The 26,534-nt window shown below is 45.1% G+C and overlaps 1 protein-coding gene across 2 annotated transcripts in view; it reads right to left on the bottom strand.

The window, feature by feature from the left end:
• The window catches only part of SNX30 (sorting nexin family member 30), an 84,865-nt gene that overhangs the window by 26,457 nt on the left and 31,874 nt on the right, over positions 1–26,534 (bottom strand). The window contains exons 1-3 of one of the 2 annotated variants that reach the window (XM_037152667.2): positions 21,911–22,081; positions 20,014–20,205; positions 13,388–13,498 (exon numbers count right to left, since the gene is read on the bottom strand). In XM_037152667.2, coding sequence (XP_037008562.2) covers positions 13,388–13,498; positions 20,014–20,205; positions 21,911–21,913 — 306 coding nt within the window. In that variant the 5' untranslated portion in view covers positions 21,914–22,081. Of the gene's footprint in view, positions 1–13,387; positions 13,499–20,013; positions 20,206–21,910; positions 22,082–26,534 lie in introns of those variants that run through there. The other variant, XM_037152666.2, reaches the window with a different exon arrangement.

Raw genomic sequence — 26,534 nt, forward strand, 5'->3', positions numbered from 1 at the left:
ATTCAACCGTCAGGCTAACAAAACATTTCTCTGCCCCGCGTGCCCAGGAATGGCATTTCTCAGCCAGTCCGATCTTTGTGTCACTGGTCATCCGTGGAAACCCTTTTGAAAAATAAATGGATGGAGTAAATCAAGACGACGCGGTCAGTTTTCCAATGCAAGAAATAAAACACTAGAGCGTAGTTCCTGGGATATAGGAAGCGGCCAGTCAACCCAACAGTTAGTTACCTTTATATTGTTTGGTGTGCAGAAGACATGATGAAAAAGTCAGGACAAGAGGAAATAGTGTAAGGGAGAAGGCAGACAACATGGACCACACAAACATGTGTTTAAGTGGAGTAAGATTCTGCTCCCAGTTCAAGGGGCAAAAAAACGTGGTGGATGGAGGAATAAGTATATGAGGCAAACCCATGTTATCGAAAAAATACCTTTCTTCCACTTTTTTTTTTTGTTTGCTTAGGTTTATACTCACAAGTTCTTAAGAGTGTAACTTTCGTTACATCTCTTACACAAATTTCTCTCACATTTTCTTTGAGCCAATATCACGGGCAACCTCAACCTACCTACCTGGCTGCTACAGGATCTCTGGGCTTTACCCTGTTTCTGTAGTCACCTGATCAAGTGCGTGATTAAAGGCCTTCTGCATTACGGCCACCACAGGGGACGGGAGGGTTTGCTAAGGTACAATCTGAAACGTACAAGTTATGAAACATCAGAAGAGCATTTCCATTTAAAAATAGGCAAATGACTTGGTCAGTATTTCTCCCAACAAGATAAACAAGTGGGCTAACGAGCACATGAGATGATCAACATCATTAGCGCTGGGGAGATACAAATCACAACCGCAGTGAGATGCTCCTTCACACCACTAGGAAGACCACACCTTAACAAAGAAGGAAGGGAAGAAAAACAAGTGTTTGTGAGGATGAGAAGAAACTCTTCAAACTCCATAATATAGAGATATTGTTAAGTTACAAGAAGAATGACAACAAAAATGCCACAGAAAACAACACCAACAGAAATCAGATGCGGCAACAAGGACTCAGCCAACCCCCCGAAGTGGAATACAAAGGCACTCAGAGTGGAAAAGCCAAGAAGCAACCCTCTGCTTAAGCAACCCATGTTAAGCAACCCATAACACGAAACCTTTGAAAGATGCAGGAACAGTCAACATCAGCTCCACCCCCTCACCCCCCTGGAAATGAAGCACTTGGCTGTCTGGAAATTCGACGGCCTCAGCCCAAAAGAGCTTTGCAAAGCCAGTGTGGTTTAGTTCCCGAGAGCAAAGACTCTGGCGCCATGCCTCCTGGGGACATCTCTGCCCTCTGCCAAATGGTTTGACTTCAGTCAAGTTTTACACTCTCTTGCTACCTCAGTCTTTTCATCTGTAAAAAACAGGTAACAGCGCCAACCTCGGGAGGATTCAGTGAGCTATGCAGGTGGCTGTGCTTCTAACAATTCCTGCCACTGAGCGGTCACTTGGCAGAAGTTGGCGTGTTTTTGGTTATAGGAGTGGCAGCAATGTCAGGGGATGGCTAATCTTCAGGGTTCGGTTAAAACTTGAGATGGTGGGAGTGTTCGGAGAGCAGGCTAAGAATTAAGAGACTTCTTTTTCACAGGGATGGAGCTCTGGCGTGCACGGTGGGAAGGTTTAGTAATAACAGGAGGGAGGGGACTGGAGTCAGGAATACAATGACAAAGCCACACGGGGAATCCAAGTCAGATGCCTGGTAGAGCCCACACTTGCGTAGAACATTAGAAACGCATGACTGGGTCCGATGCAGAGGCCCCCCCACCCCCCCAGCCCAGTGTTCCAGCAGCAGAGAAGCTGCCTTCACAGGAAAGGGTTGTCCTTTAGCATAATTCCTTTATTCCAACCTATTCTTTCATTCCCTTAGACAGCCCACCCTCCTGAAACCCTACGCTCAACCTTTCACGCTAAGCAGATTACCGTCTCTCTGAAGGAGGAACCAGGTTCAAGGCCATCACAGGGAAATTTCCTAACCACTTGGCTTCTTCCACAGACACCCATCTACTGGGCGCCGCCCTCACCTCCATTCCTCAGGTCCCTTCAAACCACACACTCCCCCGCCCCAAAGCTAACTATGCCCTCTGTCCTAGACTCATTAGTTCACTGGGAGGTGGTTGTCACAGTCAGTTAATTATACCTTCTCCTCAGCATCTTCCCCGTTGCCTCCTCATCCGGTTCTGCTCCCTGAGTCTACAAAAATATAGCTAATTCTCTTTCTTTTTTTAATCCTCACCGAGGACATTTTTTTATTGCTTTTTGAGACAGAGGAAGAGAGAGAGAGAGAGAGAAACATTGACTGGCTGCCTCCCACACACACCCAGACTGGGGATTGTACACAGCCCGACCTGGGATCAAACCCGCAACCTGGGTATGTAGCCTGACTGGGAATAAAACCTGCAGCCTTTCCCTCACCAGAGGGTGCTCCAGCCAACTGAGCCACCTCAGCCAGGGCTGGTTCTCTCTCCTTCTACCTGAAAAAAGTAAATCCAACTAGCCCCTGACCTTAAATCCTCTCCAATCCCCTTCCGGTCTCATTCAACCTTTTTGAAAAAATCTTTTATCTTCACTTCCACTTTTTCCATTGACTTCTCAGCCCCCACCCTTCCGCCACCCCAAAATAAAGCTGTCTTTGGTACCGCCTTCGACGCTGCGTGTCCCTGCCATTGCCTCACCCGAATGCAGAACCTGTCCTTTTAAAGATGAGCAGCAACTTTGTAATGACCAAATCCAGTGGATGGCTCTCTGTTCTTACCTCATCAGTCCTGTAGAGCATATGCTCATTTGTTTATGCTAAACAGGACTCGGGGGATGGGGATTGAGGGGGAGAGGCCTAATGAGCAAATAAGTGGTTAGGTATGCCTCATTTAACATTATAGATAACCTCCTGAAATAGTTACCCAGTTTTCAGGTTTAATGCATTGAACTTAATGTTTAATGAATCAGGGAAGCTTGCCATTTAAAGGAACCCTGGGGTGAATTCTTCTGCAAACAGAAGTTCCTTCTGAAATAAGAAATTCATTTTTCTTATTTCAAGCTTCCTTAAAGGGACACACCTACTTTCAGCCTCACCTTTACAATTACCTTCTTAGTTGTTTACGCAAAGGAATCTGGGTTGCTAGTGAAATCAAGGGCATCTATACTCTGTAAGTGAGACCAATTAATGTAGGTGAAGAGCTTAACACAGCTCCCAGCACATGGTGGACGTCAAATGGATGCCAGCCATTTCTACAAATGTGTAAACAATGAAAACAGGAAGCAAAAAAAAAGTAGCCTGAACTAAAGGGTGGAACTTCCATACGTCTTTTGCCATTTCACCCCACTAGGATGGCTATAAAAAATAAAAGGAGACTAACAAGCGTTGGAGAAACTGCAACCCTCACACCTGGCTGGAGAGACTGTAAAATGGTTCAGCCACTCTGGGAAAGTTCGGTGAATCCTCAAAGAATTAAATATATGATCCAACAACTCCATTCCTTGGTATATAGTGAAGGTAAGTGAAAGCAGGTGTTCGAACAAAACCTTGTACAATGAATGTCTGAGCAGTGTTATTCATAACAGTTGGGCTGAGGAAGGGGAATGCGAAATGCCTGCTTAACGGGTATGATGTTTCTTTGGGGGTGACGGAAATGTTCTGGAATTAGACAGTAGTGGCCATCCCAAAACACTGTAGAGACCGTCCAGTTCGCATTCCTTCCTGCCCCTTCCTCTTCCTCCCCACCCCATCCCCCAAAATAAAACTTATTTATTTATATAAATACACATGCACACACACACACACATACTGAATGTATTCAAAGCCAGGGAACTGTACACTTTATTGTATCCATTAAAATGGTGGCTTTTATCTCAATAATAATAATAATGAAAGATGTGGGGATGGAAGCCGTTAGAGAGGAGAGACGCTGCTATGTTGCCAGGATGGAACATAGGCCCAAAGACCCAGGAATGCAGCGGCTCGGCCGCTGGAAAGGCCAGAGAGCGAATCCTGCCCTGGAGCCGCCAGAAGACACGCAGCCCTGCCTGCACCGTGACATGGACCCACTGAGACCGCTTTTGGACTTCTGATTTCAGAACTGGAAGATAATCAATTCCTGCTGCTTAAGTTGCTTTTTTTAAAAAGTCACCTGGCATGGGAGTGAGGGAGTGGGTAGGAGAGAGATGAAAAAATTGGCCAGAGTTGATAGATGTTGAACCTGGGTGATGCATACATGAGGGTTCATTGCACTGAATCGCTTTCGTTTAGTGTTATTTGACATTTTCCATAATAAAACTTTTTTTAAAACTACAAGTACATATACAAGGGTGGGCAAAAGTAGGTTTACAGTTGTAATACTAATAAGTAATATGTAATAAATAATAATACATACAAGAATAAACTCTGTTTTGAGTGCTCTAAACTGTAAACCTACTTTTGCCCCCCTTGTATATGTTGGGACCTACTAAAAATTTTATTTGCATAGCATTACAATAACCCATTAAACATTTCAAGTGTCATTTATTTTTTAAAGATTTTATTTATTTATTTTTAGAGAGAGGGGAAGGGAGGGAGAAAGAGAGGGAGAGGAACATCAATGTGTGGTTGCCTCTCAAGCGCCCCCTACTGGGCACCTGGCCCACAACTCAGGTTTGTTCCCTGACTGGGAATCACTGGACTGCCGGCAGGCCGGCACTCAATCCAATGAGCCACACCGGCCTAGGCAAGCATATCAAGTTTTAACCTTGAAATATTTATATTTTTATAGCGCTTGATCCTTTGGTAAACACTTTCACATGTATTTTATACTAATTTATAAGAAAGTACTTTACAATCTGTGAAACAAAAGCATATTTCCTGTACAGTGTCACTGAAAAACTGCTACTTCTGGGTGGGAGGTCTGGGTAAAGATTTCATTTGCTCAGTCTTGAAATGTCCAACTTCCTCTTCTTCGCATTTAAATTACTTCTATGAAATTCAACAAATATTTAGTGCACACCTCATGTCTGCACAGAAAACCATGTTTTCTAGTCTTATCAAACTAACAGAAAATATTGCTCCTAAGCAAAAATAACAAATATATAAAAAAACATCAAACTGAAGATCTTTGTCTCCGCAAAGACCAATCACCAAGCCTGCTTTAATTCAAAGTACTTCAAAGTTCAGCCAGTGTTTCACTACTTACTAACTCACCTACTGGGGAAGCTAAAGACATGCATACTTAACAATACAAAAAAGGAGGAACCCACTGAAAGATGAAGTTAGAGTTTTTACGGATTATTTTACAGTAAGAAAGAGAGCCGTTGCATTACAAATTTCTTCTAACTAACTGCTATCAGTTTACCACAACCCAGAACAAAACTGGGTGCTAATGAGTACAAATGCATCCTCCCAGCAAAGCTCCCTTCATAAAAACGAAGCATTACATTTCCAACCGAAATTAAACACTACAGAGTTTAATAAATCCATTTGCTTCACCTCCAAAGCTATCTGTGCCCACAGAGTCCTGACATTTATCTGCAGTGTGACTGGTTGTGCCCCAGCAAGTGTAGCGGAGTAAAACCAACTTCTAAGCCAACAAATAAACGAGTAAATAAAAAACAAAAACATGTCACAATGAAGACTCTCTGGTACCTCCTACTATTAGGCAATAAAGACATACAAAGTGAATTGCAACTGAGATAACAAACATACACATCCCACACACTTCTAGTTTTAAGATGGCAGAGTAAGAACATATGATTATTTCTGCTTTTAAAATTCCAGAGTAACAATGCAATATAAAAAGAGAAAAATGTGTTGCAGTAACAGAAAATACACTGTAAACAGGACAGAATTTGTTAAAGACACAAAGCAGAAAAGGTTGAGTGGAGAAAGAAGTCAATTGGTATCAACCATCTTGTGATTCTACTCAGGCAAAGGAAAGGGAGGCTTAGGAAATAATGGATTGGTTTTCTCCAGGAGAGCCCTAGAAGCTGCCAAGTTCAGAGCCATAGAGGCTAGAAACAAGGACAGGCCTCGGGACAGCTAATAGGGAAAGGTAAATGAAAGAACTTGGGCGCCTCCCAGAAGAACAGTCTGGCTGGCTGCTCACCTACAACTTCTCGTGACCCCATGGAAGCCCATGTAAAGTGGGATCTTTATCTGCATGCTCCTACCATAAGGAATAGAATCTGAAAGCTTAGGAATTCTCACACATTTTTAATCATAAATGACTTAGGTTGGCCAAAAAAAAAAAAGCAAGAAAGAAGGAAACTCACCACCATTCCCCAAAATTGTCCAACTGATTCAAAAGATTCTAGGACTTCCAGTCAAGATGGCAGCATAGGTAAACACAGCTTGCCTCCTCGCACAACCACAACAAAATTACAACTAAAATATAGAACCACCATCATGCGGAATTATCAGCAATCGAGTTGACTGAAAGTCTGACAACTACGGAATTAAAGAAACCACATCCACCCAGACTGGGGGGAAGGGGCAGAGACACAGAATGGGTGGGTCCCACATCCACATGTACTAGATAAAAATTTGGGAGGGATATCTGAGGAGTGAGGAGTCCCAGCCCCATATCAGACCCCCCAAGCCCAGGGTTCCAGTGCCAGGAAGATAAGTCCCCATAACTTCTGGCTGCAAAAACCAGCAGGGATTGAGTCAGTGGAAGAAACTTCTGGAATTCCAAGCAGTTCCTTTTAAAGAACCCACACATGGACTTACTCAGACTCACCCCCTCTGAGCTCCAGCACTGGGGCAGCCAAGGCATGAGTGGCACACAGGGAAGAACTGAAGTGTCTGGCATCAAGGCAAGAGCTGGGGGACAGCTTTCTCCTAGACAGAAAGGTGGACAGATGCCTCTGTCCCTTTTCTAAGCCATCGCCCAACACGGCCACTGAGCCAGAAGGTGGGTGCCACATCTGAGACTCCATCAACCTGGCTGACACTGTCCCTCCTTGGAGATCCCCTGAGACTCTGTCCCACCCAACTTATGGGCCCACCCAAACTGTTAACTGTGACTTTTCCATATGAATGACTGGTCTTAGCTCATGCTTCGAATTTCCTAAATCCTCTCAAAAAAGCAACAGCCAGCCTCTGTGATTCCCCAGCCCTGGTACCTCTTGCTAAGAGGCCTGAGGCCCAGCACTACCAACAGCCAGCTTAGATTCACAGCTTGGCTTTGCCTGGGAATCTTGAAGCCCAGTACAAGTAGCAGCCATCTCAGATCACTTTATAGCTCAGGCAGGTTGGCCCCTGGCAGAACACAGGTGGGTGCTTGTACCTTGGCCTGCACCACCGAGGAAACCCCAGAGACTGTGCACCCAGTAGACAGCTACAGACCACATCAGAGTACCATAACCCTTCCCCTGTACAGCTGATCCTTCAGAGGGCAGAGGTTGGTGGTCAGTAGTCACAACCAGTCCTTGCAGCTGACTGGCCAAGGTAAATCCCTCCCATTGATCTGCCAACAATAATCAAGGCTCACCAGTAATCAAGGCTCAAGAGGAAGATGTACTCGGCCCACACAAAGGGCACACTCTGAGTACCCAGCCTGGGTGCTAGGGGAGGCTGTGCCACAGGACCCTATAGGGCACCTACCACATTAGGCCACACTACCAAGACAGGAAGCATAGAAACAAACACAAGGAGGCTGCCAAAATGAGGAGACAAAGGAACATGGCCCAAATGAAAGAACAGACCAAATCTCCAGAAAAAGAGCTAAATGAAATGGAGATAAGCAATTTATCAAATGCAGAATTCAAAACGCTGGTTATAAGGATGCATAAGGAACTTAGTGAGGACCTCAACAGCATAAAAAATATCCAGTCAGAATCAAAGGATACACAATTGAAATAAAAAAAAATTTACAATGAAACAACAGTAGAGTGGATGAAACTGAGAATCAAATCAATGATTTGGAATATAAGGAAGCAAAAAACAACCCATCAGAACAACAAGAAGAAAAAAGAATCCCCCCCCAAAAAAGAGGGTAGTGTAGCAGCTTCTGGTACAACTTCAAGTGTTCTAACATTTGCATCATAAGGGTGCTAGAGGAGAAGAGAAAGAGCAAGAAATTGGAAATCTACTTGAAAAAATAATGAAAGAAAACTTCCCTAATTTGGTGAAGGAAATAGACTTGCAAGTCCAGGAAGCACAGAGTCCCAAACAAGATGGGCGCAAAGAGGCCCACTTTAAGACACATCATAATTAAAATACCAAAGGTTAAAGATAAAGAGAGAATCTTAAAAGCAGCAAGAGAAAAGCAGTTAGTTCCCTATAGAAGAATTCCCATAAGACTGTCAGCTGATTTCTCAAAGGAAACTTTGCAGGCTAGAAGGGATTGGCAAGGAATATTCAAAGTCATAAAAAGCAGGGACCTACAGCCAAAATTGCTCTACCCACCAAAGCTATCATTTAGAATTGAAGGACTTCCCAGACATGAAAAAACTAAAAGAGTTCATCATCACCAAATTATTACTATAAGAAATATTCAAAGGACTTTTTAAGAAAAGCAAAAATATTAAAACTGTGAACAATAAAATGGCAATAAAAACATATCTATCAACAACTGAATCTAAAAAACAAAGTGAGCAAACAGAATAACAGAGACAGAATTACAGACATGGAGAGCATTTTGGTCATTGACAGATGTGAGGGAGGTGTGGGTGAAGAGGTGAGATGATTGATTAAGAAGTACAAATAGGTAGTCACAGAATAGCCATGGGGATGTAAGGCACAGTATAGGAAATGGAGTAGTCAAAGAACTTATACACATGACCCATGGACCTGAACAAAGGAGGGGGGACCACTGGAGGGAGTAGGGGGTGTTGGTGGAGGGAGGGTAAGGGGGAAAATTGGGACAACTGTAGTAGCATAATTAATAAAATATAATTTTTAAAAATTTTTAAAAATAAAAAATACATGCAAAAAAATTCTAAAGTTCATCTTGAAAAATAAAATGTGCATATAGCTAGAAAAGCTATGGAAACAAAGTCTACTGGGAAATGGGGGCATTGATGGGGACCCATCAACCAGATGCTGAAGTGGTATGTGAACTTGCACTAATTCAGACTGTGTAAGAGGAGTCCAGACTAGACTGATCGATGAACAAAAAGGTTCAGAAACAGCCCAAGAATACACAAGTCTAATGAATGATGCAGTGTAATGCACAAATTATGGTAAAGGTGATTGGTATGTAAGTGATTCCAGGAAAACCCTCATGTGAAAAAAGTAAGGTCCTCCCATCTGACAGCAGAATAAAATCTACATTTACATATTACAAATAAAGACAAAAGTAATAGAAGAAAATGCAAATATATATTTTTAACACCCTAGGCTGCAAAAAGGCTTCACAGCCAGAAACTGTAAAGGAAAGATGAACTTGGCTGGGAAGAAAGGGATTTTTTTTTTAAGGAAATCAAGTCTATGACAGACGACAACTGAAGAAAAAGTAGGTATTTCAACTGAGTTCATTTCCTTTGTATAATACATGTAGGTTTTTTACGACCAATAAGAAAAAATAGAAAAATGAAGAGGCATTCATAAAAGAAATGCCAATGTCAAAAAAAAGCCATGAAAAGATATTCAGCATCACTAGTTAAAAAAACAAACTTGCTGCACAAAGATGAACTTGAAATGTGTAAGACCCAAATATAAGACCTAGAACTATACACATCTTAGAAGACAACATTTGTATAAACCTTCGTGAACCAGGATTAGCTAATGATTTCTAACCTGTGACACCAAAACCATAAGCAGCCAAAGGACAAAACAGATCAACTGGACTCCATTGAAATTTAAAACCTTTGTACTTCCAAGTACAGCATCAAGAAAGTAGAAAGACAACCCAATCAATGAGCAGGAGAAAAAATTTGCAAATCATATCTCTGAGAAGAGACTTGTATTAAAAAAAAAACTAAGCAAAGAACTAAAACAGGAACAGAATTATAGAAATGGAGATCACATGGAGGGTTATCATTGGGGAGGGGAAGGGGGACAATGGCGGAAAATGGTACAGGGGATGAGAAACATAATAGCTAGGCAAAAAATAGACAGAGGGGGGTGAAGAACAGTATAGGAAATGGAGAAGCCAAAGAACTTACATGTATGACCTGCAGACATGAACTGTGGGGGTGGGGCATACTGGAGGGTGAGGGGGTCAGGTCGGTGCAGGGAAGGAGGGGGATAAAGGGAAGAAAAAACACTGGGACAACTGTAACAGCATATTCATTAAAATATACTTTAAAAAAAAGAACTATTACAAACTGAATAATAAAAAAAAATTTTAATGGGCAAAGGGTCAGAATAGATATTTCTCCAAGGTAGATAACAAATGGCCAACAAGCATACAAAAAAATGTTCAACTTCATTAATATTAGAGAAACGCATGTCAAAACCACGTGACACCACTTCCCGCCAGCTAGGATGGCTATAACCAAGACCAGTGATAACCAAGGCTGCTGAAGATGTGGAGAAACTGGACTCCTCATACATTGCTGGCAGGATGGAAAACGATGCTGCCGCTTTGGAAAGCGGTCTCACACGGTTAAATATAGAGTTACGTGATTTAGCAATGGTGGTCCTAGCTACCCGCCCGAGAAAACAAAAACTTGCACACAAATGTTCATAGCAGCGTTACTTGTAATAGTGAAAACGTGGGACCATCTCCAGCGGCCATCAAAGGCGAGCAGGCAGACAAACTGTGGTGCATCCACACAGTGAAATACTATTCACCAGTAATGGGGAACGCAGCACTGGCACCTGCTACCGCACGGACGACCCTTGAAAACGTCACACTAAGTGACAGAATCCGGTCAAAGACTACGCAGTGTGTAGTCTTCCACTTGTATGAAATGTCTAGAACAGGCAGTTCTACAGAGACAGAAAGTGGGTTCGTGGATTCCAGGCACTTGCGGAGTTAGAGGGTTTGGAAGCAAAGGGCAAGTAGTGAGGGGAGGTGTCCCTTCGGGGGGAAAAGGCTCTAAAATGAATCCTGTGGATAGTTGCACAACCTGTGAATACACAAAATGCCTGTGACTGGCACATTTTAAACAGGTCAATTGTATGGTATATGAATCGTATCTCAATAACACCATTTTTTTTAAATTAAAATTTAAACAGTAATTACACTGCCTGTTTGGTGGGCCTCCATCTGACAACAGACTCTCCAGGGTAGGGGTCGCTCTTCATCTTTAACCCCTCACCTTCCCGAGAGTACCCATCAGACCTCGTAAAAAGACTAACACGAAGACCATGCTTAATAACAGGCAGACGCTTCCTAGCAAAGTTGCTGTAAAATCGATTTCTACGGGGAAAATTCTTTTCTGTTATTTCCAGTTTGACTTTCCTGTTTAGGTCAGAGATGCTCTCCTACATTCAATCTCGCTCCAGCCTATACGTGCGCTAAGGGTTTGTGAAGAAATTTAAGTCTCCTCTTGCTTCTAAAATACCTTCCTACTTGTCTACTTCTCCCAGGCCCTAGGCAACCATACTTGGGATCACTTCTGGGCGTCTGGAGACTGCCTTCCATTCTCTTCCCTGCAGGCTGCAGAGACTGCAGTGCTACCATGTCTCATCAGCCCGTGTTGCTGCCTGACCTTTGAGAGTTAAGTACCAAACTTGAAGTGCACTGTGGACAGGAGATGGGACACAGCTCCCCTTAAGTGCATAGCGTGGGCTACGCATAAAGAGCGACTTCCTCCCAAAGAGTACAGTCAGGAAAGGGGGGAGAGAGGAAGGGTGAGTGCACCTGCCAGACACACCTCCAGTCAGGTGAGCAAGGTTAACATCAACCGTGATCAGTACTGCTGACAGGAAATACCCTGGACAAGATGCAAAGAGAATGGCCCTTTACCTCTGTGCTTTTCCTCCCCAAAATGCATCGCCCTAGTCTGATTATGAGGGGAATATCGGCTAAATCTCCAATGAGGGGCATTTTACAAAACACCTGCCCGCTGCTCTCAGAGCTCTCTCAGTCATCGAAAACAAGGAGAGCCTGAGGAACTGTCACAGCCAAGCAGAGCCTAAGGAGACCCCACGACCCTGTAATGCCGTATCCTGGATGCAATCCTGGGGCAGAAGAGGGCCATCAGGCAAAAACGGAGGCAACCTGTGAAGGGCTTTTAGGCTAACAAGAAGGTAGCACCGCCGGTCCACTCACGGTGCAGCTGTGCCACACTGACGTGTTCATAAGCAAAAGTGCGCGTGGGGTATGAGAGAACTCACTGTACTGTCTTCCCAATAATTCTGGAACGCTAAAACTGTTCTCAAATAAAAAGTCTACTTAAAAAAAAGAAACACACTAGCTGCCAACTTTGCCAAATTCCGATTTCTTTTTTTTAAGATTCTATTTTAAGGAATACTTCTAACAGTTTCAAAGTGATAGTCTCTTCTTCAGGCATGTTTTTAAGTGATTAAAAGACAGAAAAGCAAAACGTCACGCCTGGAGAGCAGGGGTGATACTGGGTGGGGGTGGGGAGAAAGAACGGAGTCCCAGCCAAGTCCTCATTTCCATCACAGCACCAGCAACACAGCTGCTTTCACCTTGAAAGCCAAGAAAACCACCAGTGTCCAGCCTCTTCCACCCATGGGGAAAAGGAAGTGTTAAAAGATGCAGCAGTAACAGGAAAACTGGTGGTGCTAAGAAGTTATTCAACCAAGGTTACTACTGAAACATAAAGCCCCGCTGAAGAGATTCATGGCCTAAATTGCCCCAAAGCCACCAAAGCCCCAAGAAACACCAGGAGTGTAGTTATCACTCCTACTAAAAAAAAAATAAAAAGGAATCAGGAAAAGTACTCAATGTGTCTGCTGACTTTAAGTAGTCTTTCCAATTTTATTTGCTCTGATTCTGTTTAAAAATGTGCAGATAGAAGAAATAGATACATACTGTGCTGCTTACATACGCGTAGGTAAGGCGGCTTTGGGGTTTGTTTTTCATGAAAAGCTGGTTAAGTGGACTGGGTGCCAGACCCCTGCTCCCTAAGGACCTCTGTCTACAGAAAGCCCGGCCCGCTGGGGTCGGAGGCACCGCTTCTCCCGGGGCAGCTGCCCCGACCTCAAGAGCGGTCTTTAGGAAGGCAGAAACAGTCCTTACCGAGGCAGCAGAAGAGAACTAGAACTCTCCGGACTCCAAAAACTCATCACAATGGAGGTGAAAACCTACGCCCTCCCACTCAGGAAAGCAGCATACCATACAGCAAACCAGAAACCAAAGCCAGAAAGGTAAAATATAGTACACGGTATAATAAATATGTGAGGGGTGGCCCTGGTCTCAGAACGCACGGCAGTCTGCCCGTAATTTAGGGGGTGGGAGTTGAGTAGGGACCGGTCTCAGGAAAGACAATGCAGGAGAAGAGAGTAACAAGCTATGACGGCTTAGTACCTACGGGAATGAGATGAGTGGGCTGCGATTCTTCCAGTTTGTTCCTCAGCCAGTCAAAGTCCTGGTATCTTCGCCGGACCGAATATTCAGGCAGGTCAAACTCCACCCGAGTACTCTGCAAATAAGAAGAGTGGAACAGAATGAGCACAGGGGAATAGGAGCCTCATTTGGCAGAAGGGGAGGATAAAAGCTCTCTGTGAGTAAGTAGCCTGGGCAAGAACACACTTTCCTTGCACCAGACACACCAAACCGAGAGGCGGGGCTCACCAACAAAGAATGACAAGTCTGGGCCACAGGGCCCAGTGAAAAATTCATGGATCTAGAATGAAAATGTCCGGGTTTTTGTTGTTGTTTTTTTTTAATTTCTACCCTCAGAAAATGGAACTCAGTCAACTATCCCTCAGAATTGTGTTCGGAAACATTTGATTCATTTCCTCCAAACTTAACTTGGAGAATTTATTTTAGCAGAATCATTCTACTGAGGATATTGCTACTGAATCCAAATTTGGCTCCGCTGGTTGGAGCACTGTCCCGATACGCCAAGTTTGCAGGTTCGATGCCTGGTCAGGACACATGCAAGAATCCATAAACGAATGCATGAGTGAGTGGATCAACAAACTGATGTTTCTCTCCTGCCTCCTCTTTCTCTAAAATCAGAAAATGAAATGAAATGAAATAAAATGAAAACTAAAAAAAAGAAAGAACAGATCACCTGCTCTCTTAGAAGACAGATTAGATAAAAACAGAAAAGTTTTTGCCTCATCTGCCATATTCTGGCCAGAATCATAACCTTAAAATTATACTGTATTTTAGATGACCAAAAAAAAACTACAAGGAAATAGTTTGAAAATGTGATTGCACTGGAGAAAAATATTTATCTCATCCCCCTTCCTGATTTCAGTTATCTGAAATGTAATTGTAGCACTTTGATCATAAAAACCAATGTTAAATGAGATGAAATTAATCAATTCTCATTAATAAATGAGATTTATTAATCAATAAATTGATTAATTTCATCTCATTTAACAGGCAAACATGATTTTTCCACATTAATTTGCCAGCAGTAGTCCTGGCACTGCAACCAGATTCAACTGTATGTAAATTATGATTTCACTGTTAAAAAGTTGGATATAAATGGTTAGAAGGAATATCTGGAGCTGATAACTGACAACTGTCCTCTTCACACTTGTCCTTATTTCCAAACTGTCACCCACTCTCACACAATACTTGAATGGTGACACACGCACACACTGCTCATTTTTTAAACAGCCCCTTTAAAGACAAAGGGGGTTTAAGAATGCAGTAAAGCTTGTTTGATGCTTTGGGAAGTAACAGGATAAAAAATAACCATTATAATACAGAAGGATGTTCGCCCTCTCTGACCCGATATTTATTTTACTAACTTTTACCACAACTCATTCTAGAAAAGATAGAGTGACACGTGAGATACAGTCAAATGACACAAATTAGAAGTAGGTGAGAAAGATAAAGGAAAAACAAAGACAGAGAGAAAAGCAGAGCCAGGAGCGAGGCCAGCAAAACACACGCACCTTGGGATTCTGCGCGCCACCTAAAACTGGGCCACGGGCATTACTGAGTTTCTGGAGAGAAACCCAGTCGCAGCACTCATAAAATATGGGAGCCAATAAAACTCCAACTATGAGTTTTTGGTAAAGTTCTCCTCTGTGAAATTCGGGATCTAACTTCCGAAAAGGTAGTAAGTGTTCACCTGTGTTTGATCCCTAGCGTCTGTGGTAAACAAAGCAATAAGAAAGGACAGTGCACACCCGAGAGTCACACTCAGAGCCAAACCCTGCAGCGTTCTGCCCCATGTATCTCCACACTGCGTTCCTCCTGCTGGGGTGGCCCACAAAGATCCCAAGGTCACGGGTTCACACCTACAGTCGGATGAACAAAGAGGTGACCACGCACACGAGTGGTAATGAAGACAGTTCATTTTCATTGTCGCTCCTTATGAATATTGTCATGGTGATCTCTAGGCCTCCCTGCCAATTTTTTTAAACACTTTTGTAGACCTAGCACAGAGTCAGAGAAAGGAACACCTGTGAAAGAAAATAGACTTGAACCCTGAAGACTAAAGGGAATTAAGAATAATCCTCCGAGCCTCATCTTCCCATGAAAGAATGCCTCTTGCTCCCCAAGTTAGTGTGTCCAATGACGGTGGCCCGGAGTCCTTCCAAAGAATTTCCACTCGATCCAAAATTGATGACCAGCTCCCTCTAGAGAGGCTTGCTCTTTGTCAGAAATGCCATCTCCCCTGGCCATGGCTAAATCTTAAGAAGTCTGAGTGACCCCACTTTCTCAAAAGTTACCGCTTCCCTCATCAAATATTAGCCAGCCAAGCCTGTTCCACTTCAAAAACCCCCAGGGCTCTAGAAGACTAGCTGTAAAGGGCGCCGGGAGAGGCTTCTGGCGTCCCCTCCTCCTCCTCCTCCAGGCTTCCTTTGACAGCCGTCACTTACCTCCTTTTTCTCAGACATTTCCGCCAAGCTCTCTGGAACACCCATTGCATCACTAATATTAAAGCCCTGTAGTTCTTCGACCTGTTCCAATCCTGGAGGCTGAGAACACAGCCTCCCGACACCCGTCCCGTCAGGTGGAAAGCTGCTCATTTTTGCACATTTCACAAACCTCGTTTCCAAGACCAAGAGCTGTCACGGCCATCCGGCTTGCTCCGCAGGGCTCCTTGCGGCCACCACTCCCTGGCCCCATGAGAGCCCCTCGAGGCTCACGCCATCCAGCTGGACCCATCTCTCTCCCTCCTCATCCCGTCACCCGCTGACAGTCCTGTCTTTTCTCCTGATTCCCTGACAGCGCCCAGATCTGAGGTTCCCTCTCCAGAACCCCTCCAGAGCCTGGCTACCCTCAAGAGCCAGTCGGCCCGCAAATACGCCACCCGCCACCAAGCCAACAATGTCTCCTTCCCACTGCCTCTCCCCGAACTGTCATCGCACAAAAGCGCAGACGTCTCCCTCTCTAACCGGCACCTCCTGTGCTCCAGACCGCCACTTCCCAACACCCCTGGGTTTTCAGCCTCTTGGGACCTACAGTCCCTTGACATTCTCTCCATCCCTGTCTCTACTTCCTTCCTTAATCAGCCTCAATTCCCTGAGCCATCACTTCAACCTCTGACTTGCCCCCATGCCCCGCCCCCACCGTCCATCACACACGTCTAGCAAAAATGCAACCATCCGCTTCTCGTTCTAGTGGACCTGGGTGTGTGAGCACAGTCCTGAAGGCAAAGCCAACCCAGCAAAGCACACTGATCAATGCCATATATTCCCCAACAGGACCCTCAACACCGGCCAGCAATCTTTCTATAGGTCCGCAATCGACTCTTTCCCTCATTTTCCACATCAGTTAGTACAAAGTCTGTGAAAATTTTGAAAACTTCCAAGCCCCACTTAAGAACTTTCCTATCCCTCTCCGTAGAGGACCTCATTACCTATCCACAGAGGGAAATGCAGCTGTAAGTAAAGAACCCCCAACTTCCTGCCACAAAAATTCCCTCCTTTCTCCAGAAACAATGGAAAAAGATTCCCCTCCCTCATCGAAGGCCACTCCCTCCCTCCACTTCTGCTCAGGATGCTGTCTCCTCCTGCCTCCCGGGTGGCTTTCTACCCTCTGATCTGCAACCTACCATCTCCTTCTCTCCCCACACTGCCCGCCTGGCACCTACCCAAGCCTCTCCCATCCTGAAAACACACACAAAAAGCCCATCCCCTTCACACCCACATCCCCCTCTGTTACTGTTCTTTCTCTACATGTGCTTTCATTGCCAAACCGCCAACACTCATTGCAATGACTTTCTCACTTCTCACTCAGCCTCACCCACTGCAAACTGGCTTCTGGCCCACCACACCGATGAAACTGCTCTCCCACAGTCTTCAATAACCTTGTCACCACATCTGACGTTCTCTTTGTAATCCTTACCTATAACTTGACCTCTGAGCAGCATTTAGCCTGTGGACCACTGAAGCATATGAAAAGAAAAACTTGTTGGGGCTTAAGTCTTGGTAACGACCGTTTGGGTGATGGGGTAAAAGATGAGGGGGAGCAGCTCCTAAAGGGAGCTGGAGGCTCCTCTCCCTCCCCCAGCCTCCAGTCTGCGTCCACATCATCACCAGCTTCAACAGCCAGGCTGCGGTAGTGAACCACCTGCTGGGGGAGGCAGAGGCCACAGCACTGGGGTGGAGGGGAGGGCAGGGGGCATCCCTCCCTTGAAAGTCATGTCATGTCTTGGATCCAAGTTCTAGTTGCACCACGCACTAGCTGCATGTCTCTGAGCAACTTTCTTCACGTCTCTGTGTCTCGGGTTCCTCATGTGCAAAATAAAAACACCACCAGTACCCGTCTCATTGAGCGTGAGGATTAACTGATGATACATTTAAAGCACTTAGCACAAAATAAATGACAGCTCATCCATACTGCAGAGCACTACTGCAGTCTTAGAAATGACAGCGTAAAAGCGGGTTTACCGGCATTTATTAACACAGAAAGACATCTGCAGCATGCTAAGTGAATTGACGCCATGGAAACTACGCATTTTTGTAAGCAAATAAGAGACGAATAATTCATAAAGTTACAAGTGATTATTTCTGGCTAGAGAGCTTAGAGATCTTTTATTTCACTGTTTTAGCTTGAGTTTTCCAGTTTCTCTACAGTGAGCACATATTATTTATATAAAATACAATTTAAAGGGTTTCTATTGCAAACAAGTCTAGCACATGGTAAGTGCTCAATAATTAGTCATTATGATGATGTTACTTTCTAGGAGCCTGCAGGGCAAATTGCCGACTCGGCCTGCCCTGAAAAGACCTCTCCCCACCCCCGGAGAGGTAAGAAACCCACCACTTAGAGTCACTCTGCCTACATTGGCTCCCAGCCCTTGGCTCACTTTAGCTCGGGCAAAAGCAGCTCTGTCCAACTTTGGTCGTCAGGAATCTGAACTAGAACTGGGAGCCAAAGCGTAAAGTAAGCGAGTGAGAATACACACAACCTTGTCCTCTGACCATTAACTTCGCTTGAGAACCTCAGCAGAAGTTGCTCGGGTGTTCGGGACCCTGTCTTCCTGTGTGTCCTCTCTCCCACCCCCACACCTCCCTACATGTCCTTTAACACGACATTCAGAAGGAGGGCTCCAAATGCGTCGCCACGACAGGAAACTTGGTGTCGCTGTTTGAAACAGGAAAAGAACAGGACTCCGGTTTGAGAAGTGGGATTGACAGCAGTACATCAAACTTAATTTTGCAGCAAGTTTAGCCGGAGGTGTTAGCATCGCAGAGAAGGGGAAAGATGGGATTGCAACTTGGAAATGGCCATCCTGTGACGTTATGTGACTGACAGGAAACAAAGAGCCCTTGTGAAATAAAACAGAAATAAGAACGCAGAGAGAAGGGGGACAAAGGAAAGAGGGGGCACGGAAGAGAGTGGTGAGCTGTGGCAGGTGCCGCAGCCTGTGAATCAGTGGACAAAGTCCTATGGGATTAGCATCTGGGGGCGGTCAACTGCAGGACAGGGGAACACAGGAGGGGCGGGAAAACGTCGCGAGAGGCGAGCACTGCTGTGCCAGCAAGCAGTCACCTTGCTGTTCAGCTGTTTAGAGCACAAGTTCAAGAAAAACAGGTTTTGCATTTCACTGACTGCAGGGTAAAAAGATAAGTTGACTCCAAGAGGGAAAACAATAAGTAACTGGAAATAATTCACGGGAATCCATATACCAACCTAGGACCTTTGAGGAGGTAACACACATCTAAGCAGCCAGCCCAGTGCCTGGGAAATAAATGGTAAGTACCAGTGGCCACAATGACGGGGAAGACTGTGAGTTCATGTGCTGGTGACAGATTTCCAAATGTGAACTGGGTGACGTGGCAGTGACATCACAGTGGCAACAGAGAAGAAAGTCAGTCAGGGTTAGTCTCCACCCTCCTTTACTCCTTCTTCCCCACCAGCAAGTCTAATTACACCAAACGGTAACCATGGCCTCACCACAGAGACTTAGGTTAAATCGGTAGTTCATATTCCAAGTGCAATGTGATATTAATATGTTAAGTAAGGGAAGGTAGAGTTGACCCTTGAACACCATGGGGGCGAGGGGAGCTGACCCCTCCACGGGCATATAAATTTCACCTCCCCCCAAACATAACTAGTAATAGCCAATCACTAACCAATAACATGAACAGTCAACACATATTTTGCATGTTATAGGTATCACGTACTATATTCTTACGATAAAGTAAGTCCAAGAAAAGATGTTACGACAAAATTGTAAGAGAAGATACATATACAATAGTATCTACTGAGAAAATATATGTGCAGGCAGACGCACACAGTTCAACCCCATGTTGCTCAAGGGTCAGCGATGTAAGGATTAAGTGTTTCCTTTGACAGCTGCAGTCACAATTTATCATTTTAAAATGAAAACAACCTACGTATTGCATAATCCTTTTAATGTGAATGCAGTCACTCTCCCGGAGAGCCACACCCACAGCTCCAACAAAGGGGAGCAGGGTTGCAGAGAAGGAGAGAGAGAGCAAGGGCGGGACTACGGGGGCAGGACCCCTCCTCCCAGACCGCCCAGCGCGGGCGCAGGGCGGCAAAGGGACCTACTTTGGTGGTGATCCTGTACGTGATGTAGGTCTCCATGGTGCAGACGTGCTTCTTGGGATCATCCACTGTGACAAAGAGATCTCTGGTCTCACCATCGATGTCGTCGTCAAGCTGAAGTCTGTTGAGCAGGGAGGATGAGGAAGCTGGACTGGAAGCACCTGCTGGAGTACCGCCGTTGGGCAAAATGAGATCCTGAAAGAAGAGAGGAATCACCTTACAAATTAAATGAAGACACACGCCCGGAGAGTATCAGCAAAAGAAGCTGGTTTCGCCAAGCCAAGAAACACCTCTCAATACAGAACGACTTTCAAAGAATCCGGGCCTCTCCTTACGTAACATTCCTTAAGTGGACAGGCCTTTCACGACCGAGAGAACCAAACCAGGTTCTCGGAATTCATCTTCCAACAAAAACAGGGGAAAGCCACAGGAGCAGGCAGTTTGGGGACGGAGAACACAGCAGCCCCCACCGTCACCCGTCCCAGCAGAGAGCAAACTTGGTGCACACACCACGTGTTCTTGCCCACTTTCTCAGGACCACCACCTGGGCCCAGGGACATACCAAGAGACCCGAGGGACCCTCCAAAACATTGAAGGACTCAATCAACCATCACAAAGAAACAACTAAACATTATGGGCCTCCTGAAAGAAGTTCATTCGCAAAACCGCCTATGGAGCGTGCTTGCCAAACAACATTGACCCTGAGCCCTGAACAATCTGTATTACGCAACCCTGGTTTACACCGAGGAATGAGGAAGATGTTCAGCAGTGCTATGAGAATGCAGTCAGCAAAATCCACACCGCGTGAGACTGTAGGGAACTGAAGACCCAGCTTTTTCCGTAAATAAACCGCAAGGGATGAAAACACAGAGAGATGGCAGCACCTGGAGATGTAAGGAAACGAACGTAAGAGCCCTGTAACGACTGCAGTGGAACCTGATTAAAAGAGAAGATTTTGAGATGGTCAGGAAAATTTAAGTATTGGCCAGTTATTTGATGACATTAAGAAACTATTAGGTCTGATAATACAAGCATTAAGATTTTACAAAGTTTTCATCTTGTAGAAATATGTATTAAAATACCAATGGGTGAAATAATAGGATGCCTGGTGTTTGCTTCAAAATAATTAAGGATATTGAAGCAGGTAACTGCAGTTTTGTTATAAAATTTTCTCCTCTTTTGTATATGTTTAAAATTCTCCACAATTAAAAATTGGGGGAGGGGGTGGCAAATGCCAGGGGAAAGAAAAGGAAGAAAAAAAAATCTTTAATTACCAGTAGGAACTTGTTCCTCTTAAGGCCTTGGTAAGAAACCATTTGAATAAATTATGACCCTATTATCAAAAAAGGGTGCAATCTTGCAGCTACCTTTTTTACTGGTTTTAACGTCTGATAAGAGACAAAGCCCTGTCTGGATGTGAAAACCTCTGAATGTGACTTTGGAACCATCAGGAGGCAGACACGAGGGCACAGGGCGGGAAACGACGTGACACCATCGGAACTGCCTCGATGAGGAACCTGGGAACCACTCCTGGTCTGTGGGTCATCGGGGCCCAGGGTGGGGGTGGGTGGGGCCTTCCCCAGAATTCTCTGTCCCTGTCTGCAGGCCAGGTGCGACTGAGCCCCCAGGTTACAGAACATCCCGGGAATTAGAGGCCAACCTAGCCATCAGCACATCCACGGGACACCTGGGAAGAGGGCTGGGACAAGGCAGAGGAAAGCAAGGCCTGGGGTCAAGGGCAATGTCACCAACTCAGATAATTTAATTACATACTTGGTTATGCAACCAATCGATGTTTCTCTCTCACTGATGGTTTTTCCCCTCTTTTTCTCCCTCCCTTCCCCCTCTCTAAAAATAATAAAATATTTTAAAAAATTTTTTGTAATGACTGAAAGAGTACCATTTTCACGGAAGGTGCTCATGACGATGGGCCCCACCTTCACTACATAGCAGCTGCTCCCCGAGTGGCCATGGCTACGAGCCTCACTACTGCAGCAATCGCCTGGTCCCATTGGCTCCCCCAGCGTGCTGACACGGCAGAGCACGCAGGTCCACGCCCCGGGGGTCTGAGAGAGACACCTCTGAAGCTCCAAGACAACCATGGTGTTTTCATGAGTTCAGCAAGTGTTTAAACAGGCACCGCCAGGCTGGGCACCGCAGGGGCCCGCGCTTACGTTTTGTCAACACCAGCAGCACACTGGGCCCCAGAAGGGCTCTGCGGATAGCTAAACACGGCACCAAAAAAAAAAAAAGGGAAATCTTCGGTCAGAGAAGCCAACAACAGCTTACGCAGCAGCTTTCCACAACCTCAGCAGCCGCATTTCTCACGGTACCAGCTCCCGGAATCCTGATCTTTGCTCACGAAGCCCCGCCTCTGTTTCATGGACAGGTCTCCAGGTATCTCACAGGAATCTGCTCGAGTCCCCTTCCTCTTGCATCGTTCCTTGATCCACTCCTTGGCAGAATCAGTCACTCCCTTCTCAAAACTCTGAAGATACTCCCACTGAAGCAACTGTCACAGGTTTAATCATTATTTACATACGTAACATCCACAAACACCGTGAGTCTGCAACAGCTATCGTTGTGCCTGGTTTACGGGCACGTGTGACTGTCTGCCCATTTGCAGGTCTCCTGTGACTCCCATCCAACCTCCCCAACCTTGGCTATGGGGACTGCGGCCATGACCTTCTAGGAACAGCCCAAATAAAGCCTGGAATGTCTTGGCAGGACAGGACAGCGGGACCTGAACTGTTTCTCAAATCAGTTGCAGGGTGGGGGAGGGGAGAGTCAGCCAGCAGGATCTGTGTGCACATTCTTTCTCTTAGGACTGTGTGACCAGGGAAAACACTCTCACTACGGGTGTTTCACAGAAAATTATCTGAGTGCACAGGAATAGTCAACAGGCTACAGGTATCTGTCATTTCCTAAAAAGGGGTGCTTCCGGCTCACGTTTCCGTGGCACCTCCGGGCCCAGTGCTTCCACTTCTTTACTCCTTGCACCCCACCTTGGCCTTGTGCGTCAGCAGGACGACACGGTCTCTGCTGATGAGGAAGTGGATCCCCAGAGGTTAGGCAACGCGTTCAAATGAATGGATGCTAGTCGTCGCCGAAGTAAGAGTCGAGCCAGGTTTCTGGTTCCAAGTTCAAGGTTCTAATCAAACTGAATCCCCTTTGTGTGGCTTTTCTGACCCGACACGGTACTGTCCCTCATTTCCACTCTCCGGCATAAATCCTTTTGGGGAAACGTGAAGCTTCTGTTTTCAAAAAGCCATTCAAGGAAAGCCAACATTTTCCTTAGAGTTATTTCCCAAGTGACTCCTCTCAAGGTATGGTCCCGGTGAGAAACAAGCGTGGTGAGAAACTGTGAAAACCTTGGGAGGACAGAGCCAAGGGCCCAGCAGCCGGATGGCGGGAAGCACAGAACCTGAGAAGTGAGCAGTGCCCCTGGCTCCACGTGAAAGCCCCCTGCTTCCATTTCTCAGCCCTGTAGTCAGTCCTCCTGCAGCCAAGGCGCCCTTGGAAGAGGTTAATCATTATTCAATACAGTTAATAATACTCTATTGCATATTGGACAGCCGTTAAGGGAGTAGACCTTACAAGTTCTCATCACAAGAAAAAAGAACTCCAGGAGAGCGTGACAAAGCCTCTGGAGGCACCCTCGAGGTTCAGGAGAGGATGGGGCGCTCTCTGCGTGCACCGGCGGTGCCCGACCTGCCTTCCTGCTCCCCGCCCCACCGCCGGCACACAGGAGGTGCGTGAAGAAGGAGTGTGTCCTGAGCAAACAGGACATTCTTGATGGCTGACTCTTTTGTAAAGTTATATTCAGGCCCACTCTGGGCAATAAATTCAGAGGAAAAACCCCAAAAATGTTCTGTTCGAAGATGTTCCTAAGAGCGAAGAACACAGAGTGAATTCTGGAAAAACCCCAAGGCTCAGTAACCAGGAAGTGATTGTGTTTCCAACAAGAACGTTACACACTCGTTGTAAAATTACAAATCTGGACCTGGCTGGTGGCTCAGCTGGTTGGAGCATCGTTTGTGCACCAAAAGGTTACGGCTTTGACCCCCTTTTCAGGGCACATTCCTACGTTGTGAGTTCAATCTCTGGTTGGGGCATGTAAGGGAGGCAGCCATCGATGTTCTCTCTCTCTCTAAAGTCAGTAAAGATACCCTCAGGGGAGGATTTAAAAATTACAATCCAGACTCAGTGAATTGAGTACAATCCTTTACTTCCTCCCTCTTTCCACTCTCTTAACTCAAAAAGCTAGCAAATGGGGTAGAAAGAGCAGGGGGGTGGGGGGAACAGAAAAAGACAACCAGTGACTGGAATTGTGCCAGACTGGAAACTAGGAAAGGGTGGCATCCAAAACTTTCGGAGATTTTCTCCTGAGATTTATTTAGCACAATTACTGAGATCATTTAAGTTGCCAAGGTGACCTAAGAAGTAGCAGATGTCCTGACTCCTCACATCCACTCTAATTTGAAATGTGACAGCCTAGGACACCGGGAGAGTGGCCGGGTGCCAGTGGGGCAGGGGGAGACCACCTGATTGTCTCACTGTGTCGACAGGGGATGGATGTCAAGCTCAGGCAGATCCATCACGCGAGGGCCACCAGCAGAGGGCACCCCCTCCACGTGGCTCCATCTCACCAGGCCAGGTCAGAGTGGGCAGATGGCAACTGGGTCAGCTGCCCTGGGCCGGTCCCCAGAGCACAAAGCACGAAAGACTGAAAACTCCGAAGGGGTGGTGTCTGCCCGGACGGGGAGAGCACCTGAGACAGGAAGGAAGCCAGGCGACACTGGGGCCAGACACAGAGAGGAGCCAGATGTCCCAATGTCCCTGACCCCCTGTCCGGGACACTGGCTCCCTTTCTTCCAACTCCTTTCCCCACTGACAGGTCACTCTACTGGTCTGTCAACCGGTTACTCAACTCAACCTAGGATCCAAGTAGAAAATTCTAACACCAAGGAGGAACAAAGGGAACCCCATAATTAACTCACTTGTTCCAACGGGAGGCAAATAGCCTGCATTACCCTCCCCAGACACAAGAGAACGGAACGATATGCCCAGCTGCACTAGCTCAGCATTCAGACACGAGAAAACCAAAACGTGAAGAAAGGAGCACAATGCTCAAGAGCAAAGGTTTACATTTGGAAAAGATTCATCCCGTGGAACAGAATACTTTTTGGCTACTTCTACCTTGTGCTTCCATGTACGATCCATGAAAGAGAATTTAAAAATGAAAAGAAAGTAGGAGAATAAACAAAAAAGTACACATTGAAAACAGGAAAGAGTAAAAGCTATACACAAAATCAAAATTTTATTCTTCTAAAAGATGAATTAGAGAAACAAAAACTTAGAAAGTCTGATCAATATGGAGAAAGAGTAGGGGAGAGCCAGCAATAACTATTGAAGTCTTACCTCTAAGTAATGATTGTAAATTATCAAAATGCGATATGAATAACTATGCTGACAAACTTGGAAGTCTGTATGAGCAGGCGGTTTTGTAAGAAAATATATGGCCAAAGTGAAATTAAGTTGAGATACAAAACCTGAACAGTTAAGTAACCGCATAACTGTTTCCAGAGAACTTTCACTAACAGGTAAGCTGAGCCCCAAAGGTTTTACAATTGAGTTCTAATGAAGCTCAAGGAGCAAGTCCTATTTTATTCAAAAACTCTAAAATGTGTATTTTTTTAAATGGAGAAACCTTTCAAATCATTTTATGAGGGCTACCTACACTTGACATCAAAATGTTAGGACAAAAAAGAAAATTGGACGTAAGTATAAACATCGTCAATCAAGTAACAGCAATGGGCTATTGAAAGAATTTTTTTTAAAAAAAAGAATATGTCAGGATTGAATCCAACTTATTTCAGGAAATCAAGAATAATTCAACACCGGGAAGCTTACTAATGCAACTTATTACATTAACTGATCATATAATCACCGTTGAATATAATCATGTCCACAACTACCAATGTATTTATTGATATCGTTCGTTAGTAAATACCAGCCATTCCATTAAAATCTCTAAGCAAAATTAAGCAACAAAAGGAAAGTTCCTGAATATGCTATCGATAAAGAGTGTGTTATCAGAGAACATCAGCAATGAACCTTGAAAACATTGAAAGTGAAAGAAGTCAGACACGAAAGGCCACGTGTACAATTCCATGAATATGAAGTGTCCAGAACAGGCAAATCCAGAGAAAGAGGAAACAGATGCCTGGTTGCCAGGTGTTGGAGGAAAGGGGGAACGGGAGCAAATGCTTACCGAGTTTGGAGTTTCTTTTTAGGGTGACCAAAATATTCTGGAATTAGTAATGATGGATACAGGATGCCATGGAAGCACTTAGAGCCACTCAATGGTATACTTTAAAGTGGTGAATTTTAGGATACGTAAGATAACAATAATAATTGTTAAAAAGCGGCCAACAATGTAAAACACTGGACACACATCTACGAAATTTGCAAACAAGACTCTGATACCTAATATCACGCCATCACCCCAGTCACTCTGGAGA

Source organism: Artibeus jamaicensis, unplaced genomic scaffold, assembly GCF_021234435.1.
Source record: "Artibeus jamaicensis isolate MK-2021 breed Jamaican fruit bat unplaced genomic scaffold, CSHL_Jam_final scaffold_1964, whole genome shotgun sequence".
Taxonomy (NCBI): domain Eukaryota; kingdom Metazoa; phylum Chordata; class Mammalia; order Chiroptera; family Phyllostomidae; genus Artibeus; species Artibeus jamaicensis.